Here is a 16,148-nt window from a genome sequence, read left to right as displayed (position 1 = left end):
AGGCCGCCACTGTGCCTTCCTGTGAGTCCTATCAGCATGGCCCCCACTATACAGATGCCATCCCTGTGCTACAGGCAATTTTTAAAATGCATCACATTTCTAAATTTATATTTTTATAAATATAAAGGCTATTTATGAAAGCCTTTCTGAGACATCCTATCCCCAACCCCCAGATCCCCCGACCCCACCACAAATTAGGAGAAATCATTTGTCAGATCACATATTTACCTTTTGGTTCAAAAAATGTGGCGCCACCCCCAGACACACACTGCCTGGCATGTGTGGAAGCCAGTCAGGATTCCTTGTCAGGACTCCACTGTACCTCCTGGGGACACACTGCGAGAAGGTGCTTTAGGAGTAAAGGCTGGTTTTGGTGAGGAACCCAGGACTCACACTCACACGGTTGAGCTGTTCCCTATCCTTTGCTTCCCCAAACTGAGGTGAGGGCCACAGCTTCTGAAAGCGCTGATGGTCAGTAATCACCACTTCCCAGGCTCTGGAGTCAGACCAGGAAGCCAAGGAGCTGGAAGGCTCTAACCCTGATTCCAAAATTAACAACAAAAGCAAGAACTGCTGGCCTGTAGAGTGTCCTCCCCTGGAGAGTTTAAAGAGCTTTAAACTCTCCATTGCATTAGTGCTCACAGTCTCAGTGACAAACCTGGGGTAGGTACTACTAGTCTCCACTTACATGGGGACAACTAGGTAGAGTCACTGAGTGGCAGCCCAAAGCTCTCAGTGTCGGTGGTCAGGCCACAGATGGGAGGTCAGGCCGAGGAGGAGGAGGTGGTGTGGATTTGGGTCATCAGCATGGAATGTCTACTTCCCGAGGGGGCTGATGAGTCTTCTTCCTCCCTCGTGCTGAACTCTGACACACCTGGCTGGTGTCCTTCTGCGTGAGAAGGTACCAGCTGGCCTCAGCTCTGTGTTTATTTCAAACAGGAAGCAATGGGAGCAGGGTCTAAACTTCAGGCCCTGTTCCCCAGGGTTGGAACTCTCTACCTAGTACACCCCTCTGCTCAGCCCCTGGGAATTCCCAGCCTGGTTCAATCAGATGAACCACATGACCCCATTCACATGCACTTTCCTTTCTCCTAACTGGGGTCTGGCGTTGGAGTGGGGTTGGAGGAGCCTCTTCTGCTCTGGTTATAAAATCCATCATCATCACCTCTCCTCCAAAGAGCCCCCCTGTCTAGAATGACTGCAGAGTGCACTACGTACTAAAGTTCCTGCCACCAAGCTCTCAAGGAATTCTGCTTTGTGAGGCTGGCTGGAGAAAGAAGTGGGTCTTGGCAGGGGAAATGTCCTCAATCTCTTTGCACCTGATGGGTCTTTCTCCTGAATGACCACAAAACAGGCCCCAGGACTCAGCCACTCCCAGGGCTCAGCACAGACACTGCTGGGACCTGGGCTGGGTGGAGAGCAGTGACCTGAGAGGCTGGGATGTGGTGTTAGAAGGGCTGCTGCCCGAGGAAGCTCACTTTCCCACTGCTAGTCCATGACTCCAATGCAAATAAAACAAACTACGGAGGAGGAAGGCAAACAGCCTGTGTGCTCCTCCTGTCTATTTGGGAATGGAACAGGAAGGTCTGCACAGCTGACACTTCCAGATGTGGAACCAAAACACAGGCAGCTCCTGACAGTCTACCAGCCTGGGCTAAACTCCAGTAGCGCCAGGACTGGGCCTGTTCAGTGGACAAAGAAAAAGCAACGGCATTGCAGACTCTGCTCAGGTGGGTCTCAGAATATGTTTCTTTATGCATTTGTCAAAGCCCATAGAATGTACGACGCAAAAAGCCAGTTTTAATGTAAACTATAGGCTTTAGTTAATAACAATGTGTCAATGTTGGCTCATCAGTCGTAACAAACTTACTACACCAACATGTTAGTAATATGGGAAACTGGTGAGGAGTGAGGGGTGTGAAGCAACTCTGTAATTTTCACTTAATATTTCCTATAAATCTAAAATTGCTTTTTTAAAAAGGCTATTAAAAAACAACAACCCTGGTAGAGGCAGCCTGGGCCACTCCCCGGCTCTCCCCGGCTCCCCGAGGTGCTGTAGATGTTGGATCTGAGGATCGTGGTAGTACAATTTCTCAAATATGTTTGTTGTCAGCACGAGACCTCTTGGGATCTTTATCCCTATTTTTATTTTCCCTCAGCTTCTAAATCTAGAACCAAGTCAGAAATGACTGAGATGCAATTTGAAGTCAGATATCCCCTCAGGGTGGATATAAACACTCTGCTCCTTGTAACTCCATGCCTCCAACAGCAGGGACCATCTGTGTGGCCAAGTGCCTAGCATGGTGCACCACCCCACCAGGTCCTCATGTATGTGGGTACTGGACTATTCTTAAATTCATCTCACATTCCTCCTGTCCCTGGCTTGTGGATCCAAACCAGATTCAACAGAGCGCCAATTCAACCCAGGTATTGTGCTAACAGGAAGGGGCAGTACCTCAGATAGTCCAGGTGCACTTAGGAAGCCCCAGGTGAACAGCTGGACTACATGCTTTTGGTGGAGTAAGAGGATGGCTGGGCTTCTCTGCATTTCCTAGCACAGTGCTGGGACATTCAATACAGTCTTCTTGAGTGATGCGGAAGGGCCAGAGAAGTGTCCATTCTTACACTCCCCTTCCAGGTGAACAACTGGCAGCCCCATGGACGGATGTTGCTGAAGTTGGTAGCTTTGAGGAAGAGAGGAACTGGGTTACATCTGCTGAGGCCCAGCACACTGCTTCCTGGCTTTTCTAGAACAGATACTCCAATATTGCTAGGATTGTCTCTCCCACATACCCCCATAGACACATATCCAGAATGCATTTTTCTTACATAATTCTGTATGTAATGATTTCATTTTGTTTGAAACTCATTACATCCCTTTTGAGATTCAGGAGAGCCATGAGGGGTTAGTAAAAAAATAAAAATAAAAAATAAATTGAGCACCAATTACACATACAGTACATGAGATTTTGTTCTAGGCACTGGGAAGAAAGCAAGGGACAAAACAAAGGCCCTGATCTCATGGATCTTTCCTTCTAAAGGATAAGCAGGCAATAAGCTAATGCACAAATAGATACATGTTGGGCGGATAACAATGAGGAGAATATGTTAGGTGGAAAGGAGAGAGAATGAGGGTGGGTGTGCGATTTAATAAAGGGTGGTCAGGGGCCTGAATGAAGTGAGGGAGGGACTGTGCAGATACCGGCAAAAGAGCCTTCCAGGCAGAAGGCAAAGCAAGTGCCAAGCCCCTGAAAAGGGAGGTTGCTCAGCTAGTTGGAAGAGCAGCCAGGAGGCCAGCATGGCCTTGGGAGAGGGCAGGGTGGGGGGAGAAGAGGGCAGAAGGGGAAGGGGTGCCGCTGAGGGCATTTAGGTGTTTGGAGTTTTCTCTGAATGAAACAGGGCACCATAGAGAGTCCTGGCTTCTCTTGGAAGTTGACACTGACTTCTCGATGAATAGACTATGGGGCAGGGAGGTCTGGGGATCTGGAAGCAGAGAGAACACTTAGGAAGCTCCTGCTATAGTCCAGGTAGGAAACGTCAATGGAAGACTGGGTGGTGAGAAGTTGCAGGACTCTGGATACATCTTCAAGGTAAAGCCAACACGATTTGCCAATTTAAAGTGGAATATGAGTGAAAGAACAGAGAGAGTCAAAGGCGCCTCGCAGGTTTGTGGCCTAACTGGCAGAATGAACGATGGTGAACTGGGCAGAAGCAGAGGAAGAGGCTGGATGGAAAGTCCTCTGCAGTGACCAGGTCTGAGGACTGCTACTCTACGGTGCCCCCAAGGCTGGGCCTTGCCCCACAGTGGGCTCCTCTCTCCCACCTTCCCATCCTTCATCTCTGTAGACCTTGAGCCAGTGGAGGTTCCGTCGGCATGGCCTTCCACCTACTCATCCCTCTAGCTGCCCAATCTATCAACAACCCTCCTTTCATTCTGTCCCTCTTCCCTCTTCTTTCCCTCGCTAATGACAGCCACCCTCTACTGAACGCACAATGCATTTCATGCGCTTTATATGCAGTAGCTTGCCTCCTCTTTGCAACAACCTTAAGAAACAGGGGTCTCAGGTTAGTTCAGGTAACTAGCCCAGGGACATACACCGAGTGATTGGCAAGGTCAGGGTTCAGACCCATGCCTGTCTGGTTCTGAAGTCTCCCCTTGACAAGGATGCCACACAACCTCCAACCTGGAAGTGGCCCCACAAATACTGCTCCCTCCTGGAACAACCATCTTTTTCCACCCTTCACCCTTTTCCTAATAAGGCTCCCTTCAGACTCCAGTCCTCTCAGGTGGGGTCTCCCACATAGCCCCTGAACCCACTGTTCCTTCCTCTCTCAGGAAGAATGTCAACCAGGATCCTCCTGCCCTGAGATCTTTTCCTCTCCCCTCTCTCACAGGACCCCGAGACCCTTCATTGCCTCTTCCCACCAGAGAAGGAACAGCAAGTCAGCTGAGGGACCGTGGAGGGTCTCATTGCCTCCAGCCCAGGCTCCTCCCCTAGAAAAGAGAAACACACCACAGAGGCAATGCAGCCCTGTGCCCAGACTCTGACCTCTGTTCCCTGGAACATCCTATCTCCTAACTCATCCTCGGTGGGCAAAGATGCCAGAGGCCTGGGGCTTTGGTGGCACACAGGAACAAACACTTTGAATCAAAGTGTCCCCTGTGCCAATTCGCTGCCGCACAAGTACTTGAGGAGGCAGCTTGTGAGGACAGGGAAATAAACGCAGAGTTTCAATGACTTCTCTTCAGTCACCCAACTGGCTGGTCTTATAGTTATACCTTAAACCCTGGTGTCCTGTGTTCCTGCCTTAACCCAGAACAGCCTAGCTTCAGGCTAAAGAAAACCAAGGAACTGAGGGAGCTACATGTCCTCCGCAGCCACATCCCCACGATTCCCAGCCAGGAGGGGAGGCCTGTTCTCTTTTCTGCAGGTAACTGCCCGTGAACAAGAGTATCTGCCTGGAAGGTCCCATCTCCTGCCAGTTACCTGTCTGTCAAAGCTGCCACTTCCTTCCTTGGGGTATTTTTCTGTGCAAGCTGCCACTTCTCCTGACCAGCAGGTTTCTGCTGGGCCACATGCCTTCCTGCCCTCACCACACCCAGGGCACAGAGGACCTGCCTGATCAGACTTGCAGACACCAGGAGCAATGGATTCAGCTGGCACCTATGGTGAACCCGAGAATCCAGACAGCCAATCCAGACGATGTCCCAGGGGTGTAAAAAAAAAAAAGTCAGGAGACATGTTCTGAGATGAGACCCAAGCTGGAGGCAGCTTTTAGCCCTGCTTGCAAAGTCCGACATTAGCCGGGCCCCAAAGCCTGGCTTCCCTGTGCTGCCACCGCGGAGCCAGTCAAACCTTCCAGCTATGGCCCTGGGTTTCAGTTCGTGTCTCTTACAGCAAATCTCATAAAGGGCCCCACCTGCCCCTTAGATTTTTGTTGCAGAAGAAATAGTTCCCCCAAACTAAGGGAGCTCTGCTTTGGGGGAGCGGTTGTCTGGGCATTTATTTTTTCTTCAAAGCCTGAGTTTTGAAGTCATCAGCCCTGCAATGAAATCTTGGCTCTGTCCCTTACCAGCTGTGTGACCAGAACAAGTCACTACAATTAAATTTGAGCCTCAGCTCCCTTATCTGCAGATAGGGTCACAATGCCCATCTTCGTGGGACTGCTGGGGAACTGCAGAGACAATGCCTGTAGTGCTAAGCACAGAGCTGGGCACAGAGTAGTGCTCATTACACAGCAGCTATCATTCTCCACATCACTGGAAGGATAGCAGAGACAGGTGGTGCAGAGATTCCTGACAGCCTGCCCTCCAGGTCCACAGATGGCTCCCTGAGTGACAGGGCGATCGTTCTTCCATCCCATGATGAAAGGTCTCTGCTGCACATGTGTGCTCACCTCTTGGGAGAGATGTTCGCCACTTAAGTGCAAGGCTTCACGTGTAGATTCAGAGGAACAAAAACTGACTCCATCCTAATATGGCCTTCAGCAACCTGTTCCTTTCTTTTCACCCAAACTCAAGACCTTTGAGGTGTTGCAGTGACTGGGGATCGGTTGCCAACCTTGCTGCTCTCTTCGGGCAAGAGAGCTGAGCTCCCTCACCCCTCCTCTCTCCCATTGTCAAAGACCACCCAGTGAAACTTGCTGGCAAGCTGCCACCGTCCAGACAGGCGAAAGCCAGGCCTAGCCTCCCAGCCTCCATCCCTGCAACAGAGGGCTACAGAAACCAAAGCACCTGACTGTGGGGCTTTCACCTGGAGCTGACGCAGCCTTCACGATGGCAGACCACCAGCGGTGTCGAGGGAGGGCTGCAGGTGACTGCTTCGAAGGCTTGCACACTGGAAGAGCCATTAGAATCTAACACGTGGCTGTAACACAGCAGATTTTTATGTAACGTGTTCACTACAAAACACCCATTCATAATGACAGAGGTAAACAGCTGTGAATTTCCATCACTTTATGTGGGTTCCCTTGCAAAAGAGGGCACTGTGCTGAGTGATTGCGTTATGAAACCCCTTCACGTGGGCACAGGTACATAAAAAGGACGGCCTACAGTAACACCTCTGTGGGAGGATAGCCATTAGAGAGCAGAAAGAGAGTCGAGTGGGGGAGAAGACTTGTGAAATAATTAGGAGCAGCCTCTGCTTTCACAGAAAAGTAATAAAGCCAGAACCCCCCAATTTTCCTCTCCAATTAAGTGTTACCCATACCTAATAAACCTGCCGGGATTGTAATGTTAGGTAAGTTCAGACTAGTAAAGGCACTTGGCTGGGACTAATCTGGAAAAATATTGTCAGAGCCAGGGAAGGTGGGGGAGGGCTCTCCTCCAGAACCCAATTCCAGCCCAGCCTGGGGGGCCCTCCGAGGCGAGCTGGTTCCACACACTCTCTTCCTCTTACCTGTAACTCCTGTCCTGTGTGATATTTACCTCTCAGCAGCCAAGGAGGTTCCTGGGCAACTGCAGAGCCCAATGACTTTTATTTGTCCCTAAAATAAATGTCCCCTCACCTGCTTCTCTGGGAATGATTTCCTACCCAAGGAAATCTACCCCAGACAGTAGAGTGAAGGGCAAATGGAATTGAAAGGTAAAAAGCCAAATTCAGGCATGTGTTTCTAGAATTCTCAGCTAAAATCTGACATGGATAAGGGAAAAAAATGACACGTGCTTCTTTTCACCCTGACGGCTAATCAGTAACGAGCTTTAGAAACTTGTCTAGTACTCCCATTTCTGAGATTCTGTATTTGATGCAGAGATTCTACTTTTTAACTTTCCTAAAATTAAAAGAATCTAAAAATCTCTTATCTCAAGAATACTTCAGCCTACCATCTGCTGAGGGAAGGTAAGTTTTCAGGGAAAAAATAATAAACAATAGTTCAGGCAGACGTAAAACAACATTTCTGTACCACCGGTCCCATCTCTGCCTGTCTGTAAGACTTTGCCTGAGAGGTTGACTCTCCTCCGTCAGGAAGCCTTTCTTGATTGACCCAGTCCACATGCTTTAACTCTGGCATTTGGGTTGCACTGCTCTGCATTTCCCTTCCCTTCAGTAATGGCATCTGAATGGCAGGAGCTCTGGAGAGGATGAGGGCTCCAGTCTACACACACCATCAGCCTCATCACCCAGCGCTGTCCAAACTCATCTCAGAGGAGAACGAACATTCCTTTGCCATGCTTTCTGCTGCTCAGCTCTTTCTGCGTAATTTTTTATTCAATCCTACTTACCTTGGCCATATTGTATATTTTCCTGCTACTGCCCAGGAGGACTAGCTGAGACTTTCTTCAGCGTTTTCTCTGGCAACCACGTTAAGTTGACTGCGTGTTACCGGCTCTGATCTTTCTCCTATGATTTCCTCTTGCTGCCCAATAATCCTGTCCCGAACATCAAAGGCCGTCTTTGAAGATAAGGCCAAATTCACCATTAGGAAAAGAGAAATTATTTCCTAACTTTATTTCAGAGGATGGAACGACACAGAATCCCTGTGGGTTTTGTGAGATAAACACTGCCCGGGACATCGGATCACAAGGCATTCGCTGTAATACCACTGACGGAGACATAAACACAGGGCTTTCCTCACCCAAACCTAAGCAGGACTTTTCCACAGCCATCTTAGACTCCAAATCCCATAGTAAATGGTTTGCATCCAACCTGTCCAGCAGTTTGCCTCAGGGAAAGGGGGGGTTCACATGGCCACCCCAGGGAAGGAAGGCCACCACAGTCTCTGCCTAAAATGTATCTGAGCCAAACTAGAACCAGCAGGCTTAGTCGAGTTCCATGCAGGTTGGACCCTCCCAATAAAAAATGATGAGACACATTCTCTGTACAAGTGGCAACACAAAACAGGAAAAATGACTGGCCCAGCAGGCCAGAGATGCTAGGCTGCGGGCAGAAACCCTCACCTGCCCCTTCTACTCCACTGCTGCTCCCCTCAGACGGTGTGAGTGCCGACGAGACTTCATGGGTCATGGGTCCAGGAAGCTTGTGCTGGGGCTGAGGGAAAAGAGAAGTGTCTCATCTTTTGAACAACCAAATAAACAAACACTTCTGAATATTTGCTTTTCATACGGAGCATTGCTACAAACCATGGTAATTCCTTATTAATCCATTTTATAAATAAGAAAACAAAGATAAAGCAGGTTTTCTACAGTCAGAGGCTCCCTTAAGTCTCCAGTTACCTGGCTCCTTGCTGGGGATGAAGTGACAAAAGGATGAAGGACAATGATTACATTGAAAACAGCTTGTTCATCTTGCAAAACCATTACCTGTGCGTCCAGCAGCCCGTTTTCATCAATATTCGCCAAGTATCTCTCAAGAACACATTCTCAGCTGTCTTCTTACAAAGTAAGGTGGGCTTACATGGAAGGGGTTTGGGGTGGTAAGGCAGCAAGCAAGAAATGAACCCAGAGAAAGTCAAGGGTCAGCTACTAGATGGGTCAGGCTGGAGCAGAAGGCTCCCTAACGGGGTGCCATTATCATGAAGTGGGACTGGGCCACATGTGAGAGGGCTAAGAGGTTTGGATTGTAAACTCAGACTGTTTTTAAGCTGTGTAGCAGCTCGTTTGCAGGACTGATGGGGGGGAATGGGGAGGGTAGACAGTGGGGAATCCAGCCATGTGTCAGCAACAGTTGTCAAGGGCTTGAACAAGCATGGTGGTAGCGGATGGTGGAATAGTAAAAAGAAGAGCAGGAAAGACCAGATGAGCTTGGGGAGGGAGTCTAACTCAGTGGCAGTGGAGACGCAGGGATCCATTAGCTCAGTGGTTTGAAGCAGTGTGAATGGAGTCCACAGGCAGAGCCAGGGCCCCAACCCAAGTTTCCTAATCCTCAGGGCAGTGCCACTTGAGATGAATCTTTTAAGCCTTACTTCCTGCATTCCTCCTCCCTTTCTCTACCCATTACTACCCTGAGGGCTCCACGCAGGCAAAAAGCCCTGGTTAGGAAGGCTTTTTGTAAGCATGGATTTCTAGATTAAAAACAAACACCCTCTTTTTCTTACCCCCGGCCCCAACTATTTGATTCAGCCTCATAAATGATGAAAATATCACACGTGAAGGCTTCGTGTAGGAGCACTCTTAGGATTCAGGTCAATATATCCACCAATAGCAAAGGGGGTTGGACATATCTGTTTTCTGTGAGTCTTTGGTCAAAAACATAGACATGCTTCAGGGCTGTCTGACTACAAAAGAGCCCATACTTTTATGATAACTATGAAAAGTATGTATGCATGACAATGAAGTAAAGCAAGTTGTGTTATAGTATGGGATTGTGGTAATTTTTAAAAAGCTTCTTTATTATTAGTTGACGCTTGTTCAGTAAATAAAAATTGGGAAGGGGAGGTAGTTTGGAGAACTACCCTTGGACTAAGAAAGCTCATTCTCCTGGGACAGGATGCTCCCAGCCCTGGGTCTGATGTACTATAAATGTCTGTTGTACTGAAGTATAGGATGACAAGATGTTCCATATATTAAACAGATTTTTTTTCATCTAAAAAATCACTTTCTTTCCTCTCCCTCTCCAATTTCCGTTTTCTTCCCCTCTCTCTTATTTTCCCAGGCAGCAAGAAAGTTTGGAGTTTGAAGGAAAGAAAGCAACCGCTAGGTGAATAATATCTTTTGGGGTCAGGCTAATACTTTCTTATTCAGAGGCCAGAAAGTACTGGATAGTAATTATCTGCAGCACTTGGGTCTTCTTTGGTTTCTTCCCACTTGTTTGAAAAACACAGTGAGAAAAATCCTTACTTATGAATCATATCAATGTCTTTGCTGAAATCTGAACCAGACCCCCTAGGGGCCTGTAAAATACTGTGACCACCAGGCTCACTTCTCACCCTCCTTGCTTAAACCCTGGGGTTCCCTGGGAAAGTCAACTGAATTGTTTCATGAATAAAATCTCCTACTCCTCCTTAGGGCATGGAAACCACAGATAAGTTGTTAAAGAGAGCTGGGAGCCCAAACACTTCAAAGTAAGGAAAATCTCTGGACCCATTTGTAGGGTGATGGAAAGGAACATAAATAAATCACCCTCTTATCACAAGTTGGCCAACCAATCAACAGCCAAGCAGGGTCCTCTCTGTCCCGCCCCTGCCCTCCCCTTCCCAGATATGGTCAAGGAATCAACCATCCTGGCCTCTATCAGCCTTCTCTCCCAAGTAAAGCCAACTCCAGCAGTTTGGGCAAATTCTCCTGAGAAAAAGTCTCTTGCAATGTTACTCGTCCAAGATCTCTTGTTCGAGGATAAAAGGGACAGTGTCTGCCCTCTCAATCCCCGGATTTCATAGGTATAGACAGCCTCTAGCCACCTGAAGGGTCAAACTCTGAGTAATAACTGAGAGCAGGCAGGGTCAGCAAAGTGGCACAACAAGGCAGCTCTTACTTCTTTCATTTTTACCTCTTTCCATAAACTCACCCCAAAAACTCATCTGGCAGGAAAATCATAACTCCACTCCTGTTCCCATCCTGCCTCTGTCCCACTGACCCCAAGGTGCTTCGGGATTACCATGGGAACCTTCTGGGTTTCAATTACCAGACCATTAAAAAGTGCCAATTATAAGACCTCAGAAACGTTCCTGGGTAACCTGTTACACACCTCAAAATGGCCAAGCTCTTGCCTCAGAGTCACTGTAAGTAAGGTTGAGGAAACAGGTCGCCCAGATGTACTGAGCCCCCCTCCCAGCCAGGCCCACACCTCAGTCCAATAAGACCGTGTTTTAATATTGTTCATACTGACCTTGAGAGAATGGGAGTTGATTTATTAGCTGTCACTAGAGGGATGAAAAAAACCATCACAGAGCTGGGCTGCCCGTTTAGGGCCCAGCCATGGAATAAATCAGAAATGTAGGCGCATTCAAGAATTTTGAAAATGACATTCATTTAATGGCCAATGTTTGCAAAGTTCTGGGCAACAAAGAACTAGGTGACAAATGGGAGCCGGGTACAGGGCACCTGGAGGTGGCACAAGGGCCTGGCACCAAAATCTGCTTTTCACTCAGTCCATTCAAGGCGGTAACTCTGGGTCAAAAACTTACGTGAACCCATCTGACCGAGCTGAGAAAGGGGGGAGGGGCACATCGCCCCACCACACCCAGAAAGTGCCTGTTTAGGACCGCTGGTGTGCGGCTTGGGTATTCTTAGCTCTCCTGCCACATCTCTGGAGGGACACAACCACGGTGCGAGTAACCCTGCCACTGCCATCCCTGTCCCCAAGACAAAACTCAATAAAACAAATCCCCTTAAATTCCTCCCGGTCTGCCTGCTCGCCGCTCCCCCCCCCCCCAATTCTCCCATCACCTGGAATAGCAAGCTACCCTTGCGCACCCTGAAACAGGTTAGCAGGGCCTTCAAACACCCAGCAGAATATTCTTCCTGGGTTCCTTGCCCCTCCCCACGACTCCTTCCCACTTGTTCAGCGGCTGCCCACCTTCTCACAGTCACACAAAAACTCCAAGAGCACAGCCCCAGGAGCGCGCTGCGCTCCAGCACACGCGCGCGCGCACACACACGCACGCACACACGCACGCACACTCTCTCCCCCTTTTACCGCTGCCCTAACCCCACAGACCTCTGGACACCCAGCGTCAGCCGCGTCCCCCCCACCCCTCCACTAGGGATGCTCGTCTGGGGCCGTTCGCTCCCGGTCCGTTCGGTCCTCTGGTTGGAGTGCTCAGTTTTAACGCCGACACCACAACCCTCACCCCCGTAAAGGACCGAGCCGGTGCTGAGTGGCTCTGTGGATCTGCCGACCCCGAGGTGGGCTTCTCGGACGGCCCGGCGCACGGAGCCGGCAGAGCCCTGGTGTCAACCTTTGGGGGAAGTTTGGGAGGCTGTCCCGCTTCCTGCCCCCGAGGAGCTTCCGGAAGCCACGCCGCGCCCGCGGGGAGCGAGATGCGGCGCCCAGGCGCCCCGCTGCTCGCCTCGTCCCGACTCCGCGGTCCCCGCGCCGGCGCGCCCCCCTCGGCCGCAGCCCCCGCCAGACCCGCGGGCCGCGCGCTCCGACCCGGCTCCGGCTCCGGCTCCGGCCGCCGGCGTGTCCTCCTCAGCCACCCGCTGGCGCTGCCTCAGCATCGCCCGCGTTGCGGTCGCCTCCTGCCCCCTCCCCTCCCCTCCCCAAACCAACAAATAAACACAACTTTTTATGAAAAGAAAACAAACTTCGGCGACGTGACTCACCTCTGGTGCAGCCGGCTCCTGGGAAGCGAGAGCCGGGGGCCCGGGGCCGGCGCGGTCAGCGCGGAGGGAGCCACACAGCCCCGCGCCGCACCGACACCGCCCGCACGGTGACACCCGGGAGCTCGGCAAACGGGGGAGCGGCCGCAGCGGGAGCAACAAAGGAGCCCCGACCCAGAAGGTGCCGGCCGCGGAGGGAGGGCGCGTGCGGGCGCGTGCGGCTGCGGCGGGCGGGCGGGCGCGAGTGTGCGAGTGAGTGTGTGAGTGTCTGTGCGCGCGCGCGGCTGACACCCGCGGCCCCGACTCAGGGTTCCCGCGGCAGGAAGCGGGGCCCGCGGCGGCGGCGGCAGCGGGAGGACAAGGCAGGGGACGGCGCGCCCAGCGCACCCGGTGCCTCCATGTGGAAGCAGCCCTTTTGGATGACTGCACTCGCAAACAATATCTTCTTTTGCTGCTCCTGCCTAGGAACCTCCCATTACCGCGCGAGGCGGAGCGGGAGGGGGGCGGGCAGCAGGGGGAGGAGCAACATGGAGCAAAGAAAAAGTCTTGGAAAGGAAGCTGGAAAAAAAAAAAAGTCTCCCAAACTCAGTTTTCTCCTAACACCCGTTTTCTTTCTGCTGCGCCTGAGCCTCACGCCCCCCCCAACCCCTCTCTTTCCCTGCTCGCGGGAAGTCCTCGGCCCTCCTCTCACCCCCGCGGGCTCCCCTCACCCCGTTCTCTCCGCGTCACCTGGGACCCTTGCTGTCCTAGGCTGTCCTCTCGCCCGGGCTCTCCCCACGAGCCTTTTCCTGACACCCCTCCCCTCAGCAGTCTCTCCTTCATTCTGCAAACTATTGAGTAAATCATTAGAAGCAAACTTGGTTATTAAACTCGTCCCCCTCCAAAAAACAGTTGGATAACGGCTGTCGGAAAATGATAAGGAAACCAGCCCTGGGGAAGCCGCACGGCCACGTCCCCGGACCCGGACCCCCCGGGCGGGTTGGGGGGGGCTTCGCCGGCCCGCTGACAGCGCCCCGCCCCGACCTCCACCCACCGTCCCGGGCGGGGGAGCGAGGACCGGGTGGGAGGGGGGCGCGAGGGGGGGCGGCCCCGCAGAGAAGTGGGTTACCTCCGTGTGAGCATGCGTGCGCGTTAAATTCTCTTTAGTGTCGCGCAGAAAACATTCAGAATAGCGGTTCTCAAACTTGAGCCGCGTCTGAACCCCCTGGAGGCTGATTAAGACACACATTGCTGGGCCCCACCCCCGGAGTTTCTGAGTCAGTGGGGTCTGGTGTGGGCCCGGGGAATTTTCATTTCTAGTAAGTTCCCAGGTGCTGCTACTGCTGCTGCTGGTCCACGGTCACCTTTTAAAAACCACTCTCCCAGGGTATTGAGCAGTCAAACATATGCTGAGTTGGTGGCACACCGGGTCGCCGTCTTATTGTTTAAGGATGAAACAGATTGTAAAGGGTCATCCAGTCCATACCCTTATAAGGCTATTGAGGACACCAGGACCCGGAAGAGTTAAGGCATTTGTTCAAAGTGAACCTCAAGTTTGTGTCAAAGTGGAGAGGAAGGTGACCCAAGGGTTGGTCAGGCAGCAGGAGGTGGGTGAATGACGGTGCTGCCCGCCCCCCCCCCCACCTGTGGCAAGAGAGCTGCACTGGGAGTCAGGAAGCCACTGTGTCACTTTGAGACTTAACCTTTCTGAGCCTGTTTTGTTTTCTATAGTTTCTCATCAGTAAAAATACATACTTTATGCTGAATATATGATTTTAATCGAATCTGAATTGAAAGATGTTCAAAGGGCAACATAAATATATTTTATCCCATCTGTCATACCATTTCCCCCCTCACATATGCGGTCACTCAGGCAGGAGCCAGTTTCTTTATTGATTTACTTCCATCTCAGATGCCTGGATTCTTGGGCCTGTCCCTGTAGCAAATGGATAAAAGGGATGATCCATTTTCAACATGATGAAAAAAGACTGTGAACTCCCTCTTTGAATTATACACTTGTGTTCTTTCCTCTCCTTTCTTCTCCAATTCCTCCCCTCCCCACTTTCCTTCTCTTTTAATCTCCAACATTCTCCCCCCAACATTCTCCAAGACCTATTTTTCTCCCCATTCGATTACCATGGTAGCTTCTACCTTCTTATTGTCCTTCTTCTGAGGCACAGTTCAGGACTACAGGTCCTGGGGTCCACCCTGGGTACAGAACTCTTCATTCCCCAGAGCCCCACGCAGGGGATCCAGCTGTCTGGTTTTCCAAGATGACTCCAAGTACCACTGGCAATGTGGGGTTCCAATGAGAGCGCGATGCATGAAGTTCCCAGATGGATTCTTCAGTACTCCTGTATATACTATTCATTATTCAGCGTCTCAGAGGTACCCCTTACTTCTTCACATTGTCCTAGGACTTCTGCCCAGAACCCTCCATTCCCTCCATTCTGGCCTTTGGGTCCCACCCTGGGCTCTGAGTCAAGGGGTCAGAGCATAGCAGAAAACAAAGACTGTTGCAGCCCTTACCAACCTGGTTAGCCAGGAGAAAAACCCAGGGCTTATACTTCCCTCCATCCCAGGCTGGTCACTTGGCTGCTCCTCTTTCCCATACAGTTTAGACAGAAGGCAGATCACAGCTTAATTGAGAGGGCTTAATTCTGCCGCACCATCAAGCACACTGTTGGCACCTCAGATAACACATCTTACTATTTTTATGGCTCTTTGTATTAGCATAATTGTGTTTATTATTATTATTATTGCTATTAAGAACATTGTATCTCTGAACTCTCCCCCTTTGCCTGGAGCAAGTTCCTTGTTTAATTCTCGCCCCTTCCCTCTCTGTTAGTGTCCCTACCCTAACCCTCTCCACCCCACTGAAGCCTTGAGCCATCTCAATTAGAGTCTGGGCTTATGGTAAGATGCTTTCTGCTACTCTTCACTGTTGTTCTAGTAAGATGTTATTCTGGCATCTTACTTTCTTGGCGGCTCTCTGAGCCTCCATCAAGATGGAAGCATTTAGTATGGAACCTATCATCCATTTATCATGTTTGGGGGGCAGGCAGGGACTGTAGGTCTAACAAGTCACTACATCACTAAGGCTGTGCAGAGTGAACTGGAAGGAATCCCACTGAATGGCATGAAGAGAGGGATGTTCCCCACGCAGTGTGCTGCAGACACTCTACCTATATAATATAAATGGGGAACTAGGCTGTGAAAGATAGCTGGAGAGGACTGTGCTGAGAAAATTACTAAGATGTAGACAAAGAGAATAATTGTCTCTCTGTCTAAATATAAATCTGTTCTACCCAGAGGGGAGGGGGGTTGGGGAACTGGGTGAAAAAGGTGAAGGGATTAAGTACAAATTGGTAGTTACAAAATAGTCATGGTGATTAAAAGTACAGCACATGGGAATATATTCAATAATATTGTAATAACTATGTATGGTGTCAAGTGGGTATATCGGGGGGAACACTTTGTAAGTATATGATTGTCTAACCACTATGCT

At 50.5% G+C, this 16,148-nt stretch overlaps 1 protein-coding gene across 6 annotated transcripts in view; it reads right to left on the bottom strand.

Annotated features, from left to right (window-relative positions):
• BOC (BOC cell adhesion associated, oncogene regulated) overlaps window positions 1-12,982 on the bottom strand; it is a 69,406-nt gene extending 56,424 nt beyond the window's left edge. For 2 of the 6 annotated variants that reach the window (XM_016200220.2, XM_016200221.2), the window contains exon 1: window positions 6,236-8,367. In XM_016200220.2, the coding sequence (XP_016055706.2) occupies window positions 6,236-6,351 (116 nt within the window). In that variant the 5' untranslated portion in view covers window positions 6,352-8,367. Of the gene's footprint in view, window positions 1-2,455; window positions 3,301-6,235; window positions 8,368-8,398; window positions 8,490-12,664 lie in introns of those variants that run through there. The other 4 variants (XM_087818164.1, XM_087818167.1, XM_087818166.1 and 1 more) reach the window with 4 other exon arrangements.
• Window positions 12,983-16,148: the final 3,166 nt, after the last annotated feature.

The sequence above is a fragment of the Miniopterus natalensis genome, chromosome 6 (assembly GCF_054644295.1).
Source record: "Miniopterus natalensis isolate mMinNat1 chromosome 6, mMinNat1.hap1, whole genome shotgun sequence".
NCBI classification, from domain to species: Eukaryota; Metazoa; Chordata; class Mammalia; order Chiroptera; family Miniopteridae; genus Miniopterus; species Miniopterus natalensis.
Note: the sequence above shows the minus strand (reverse complement) of the source record. Positions and strands in the feature narration are given on the sequence as shown.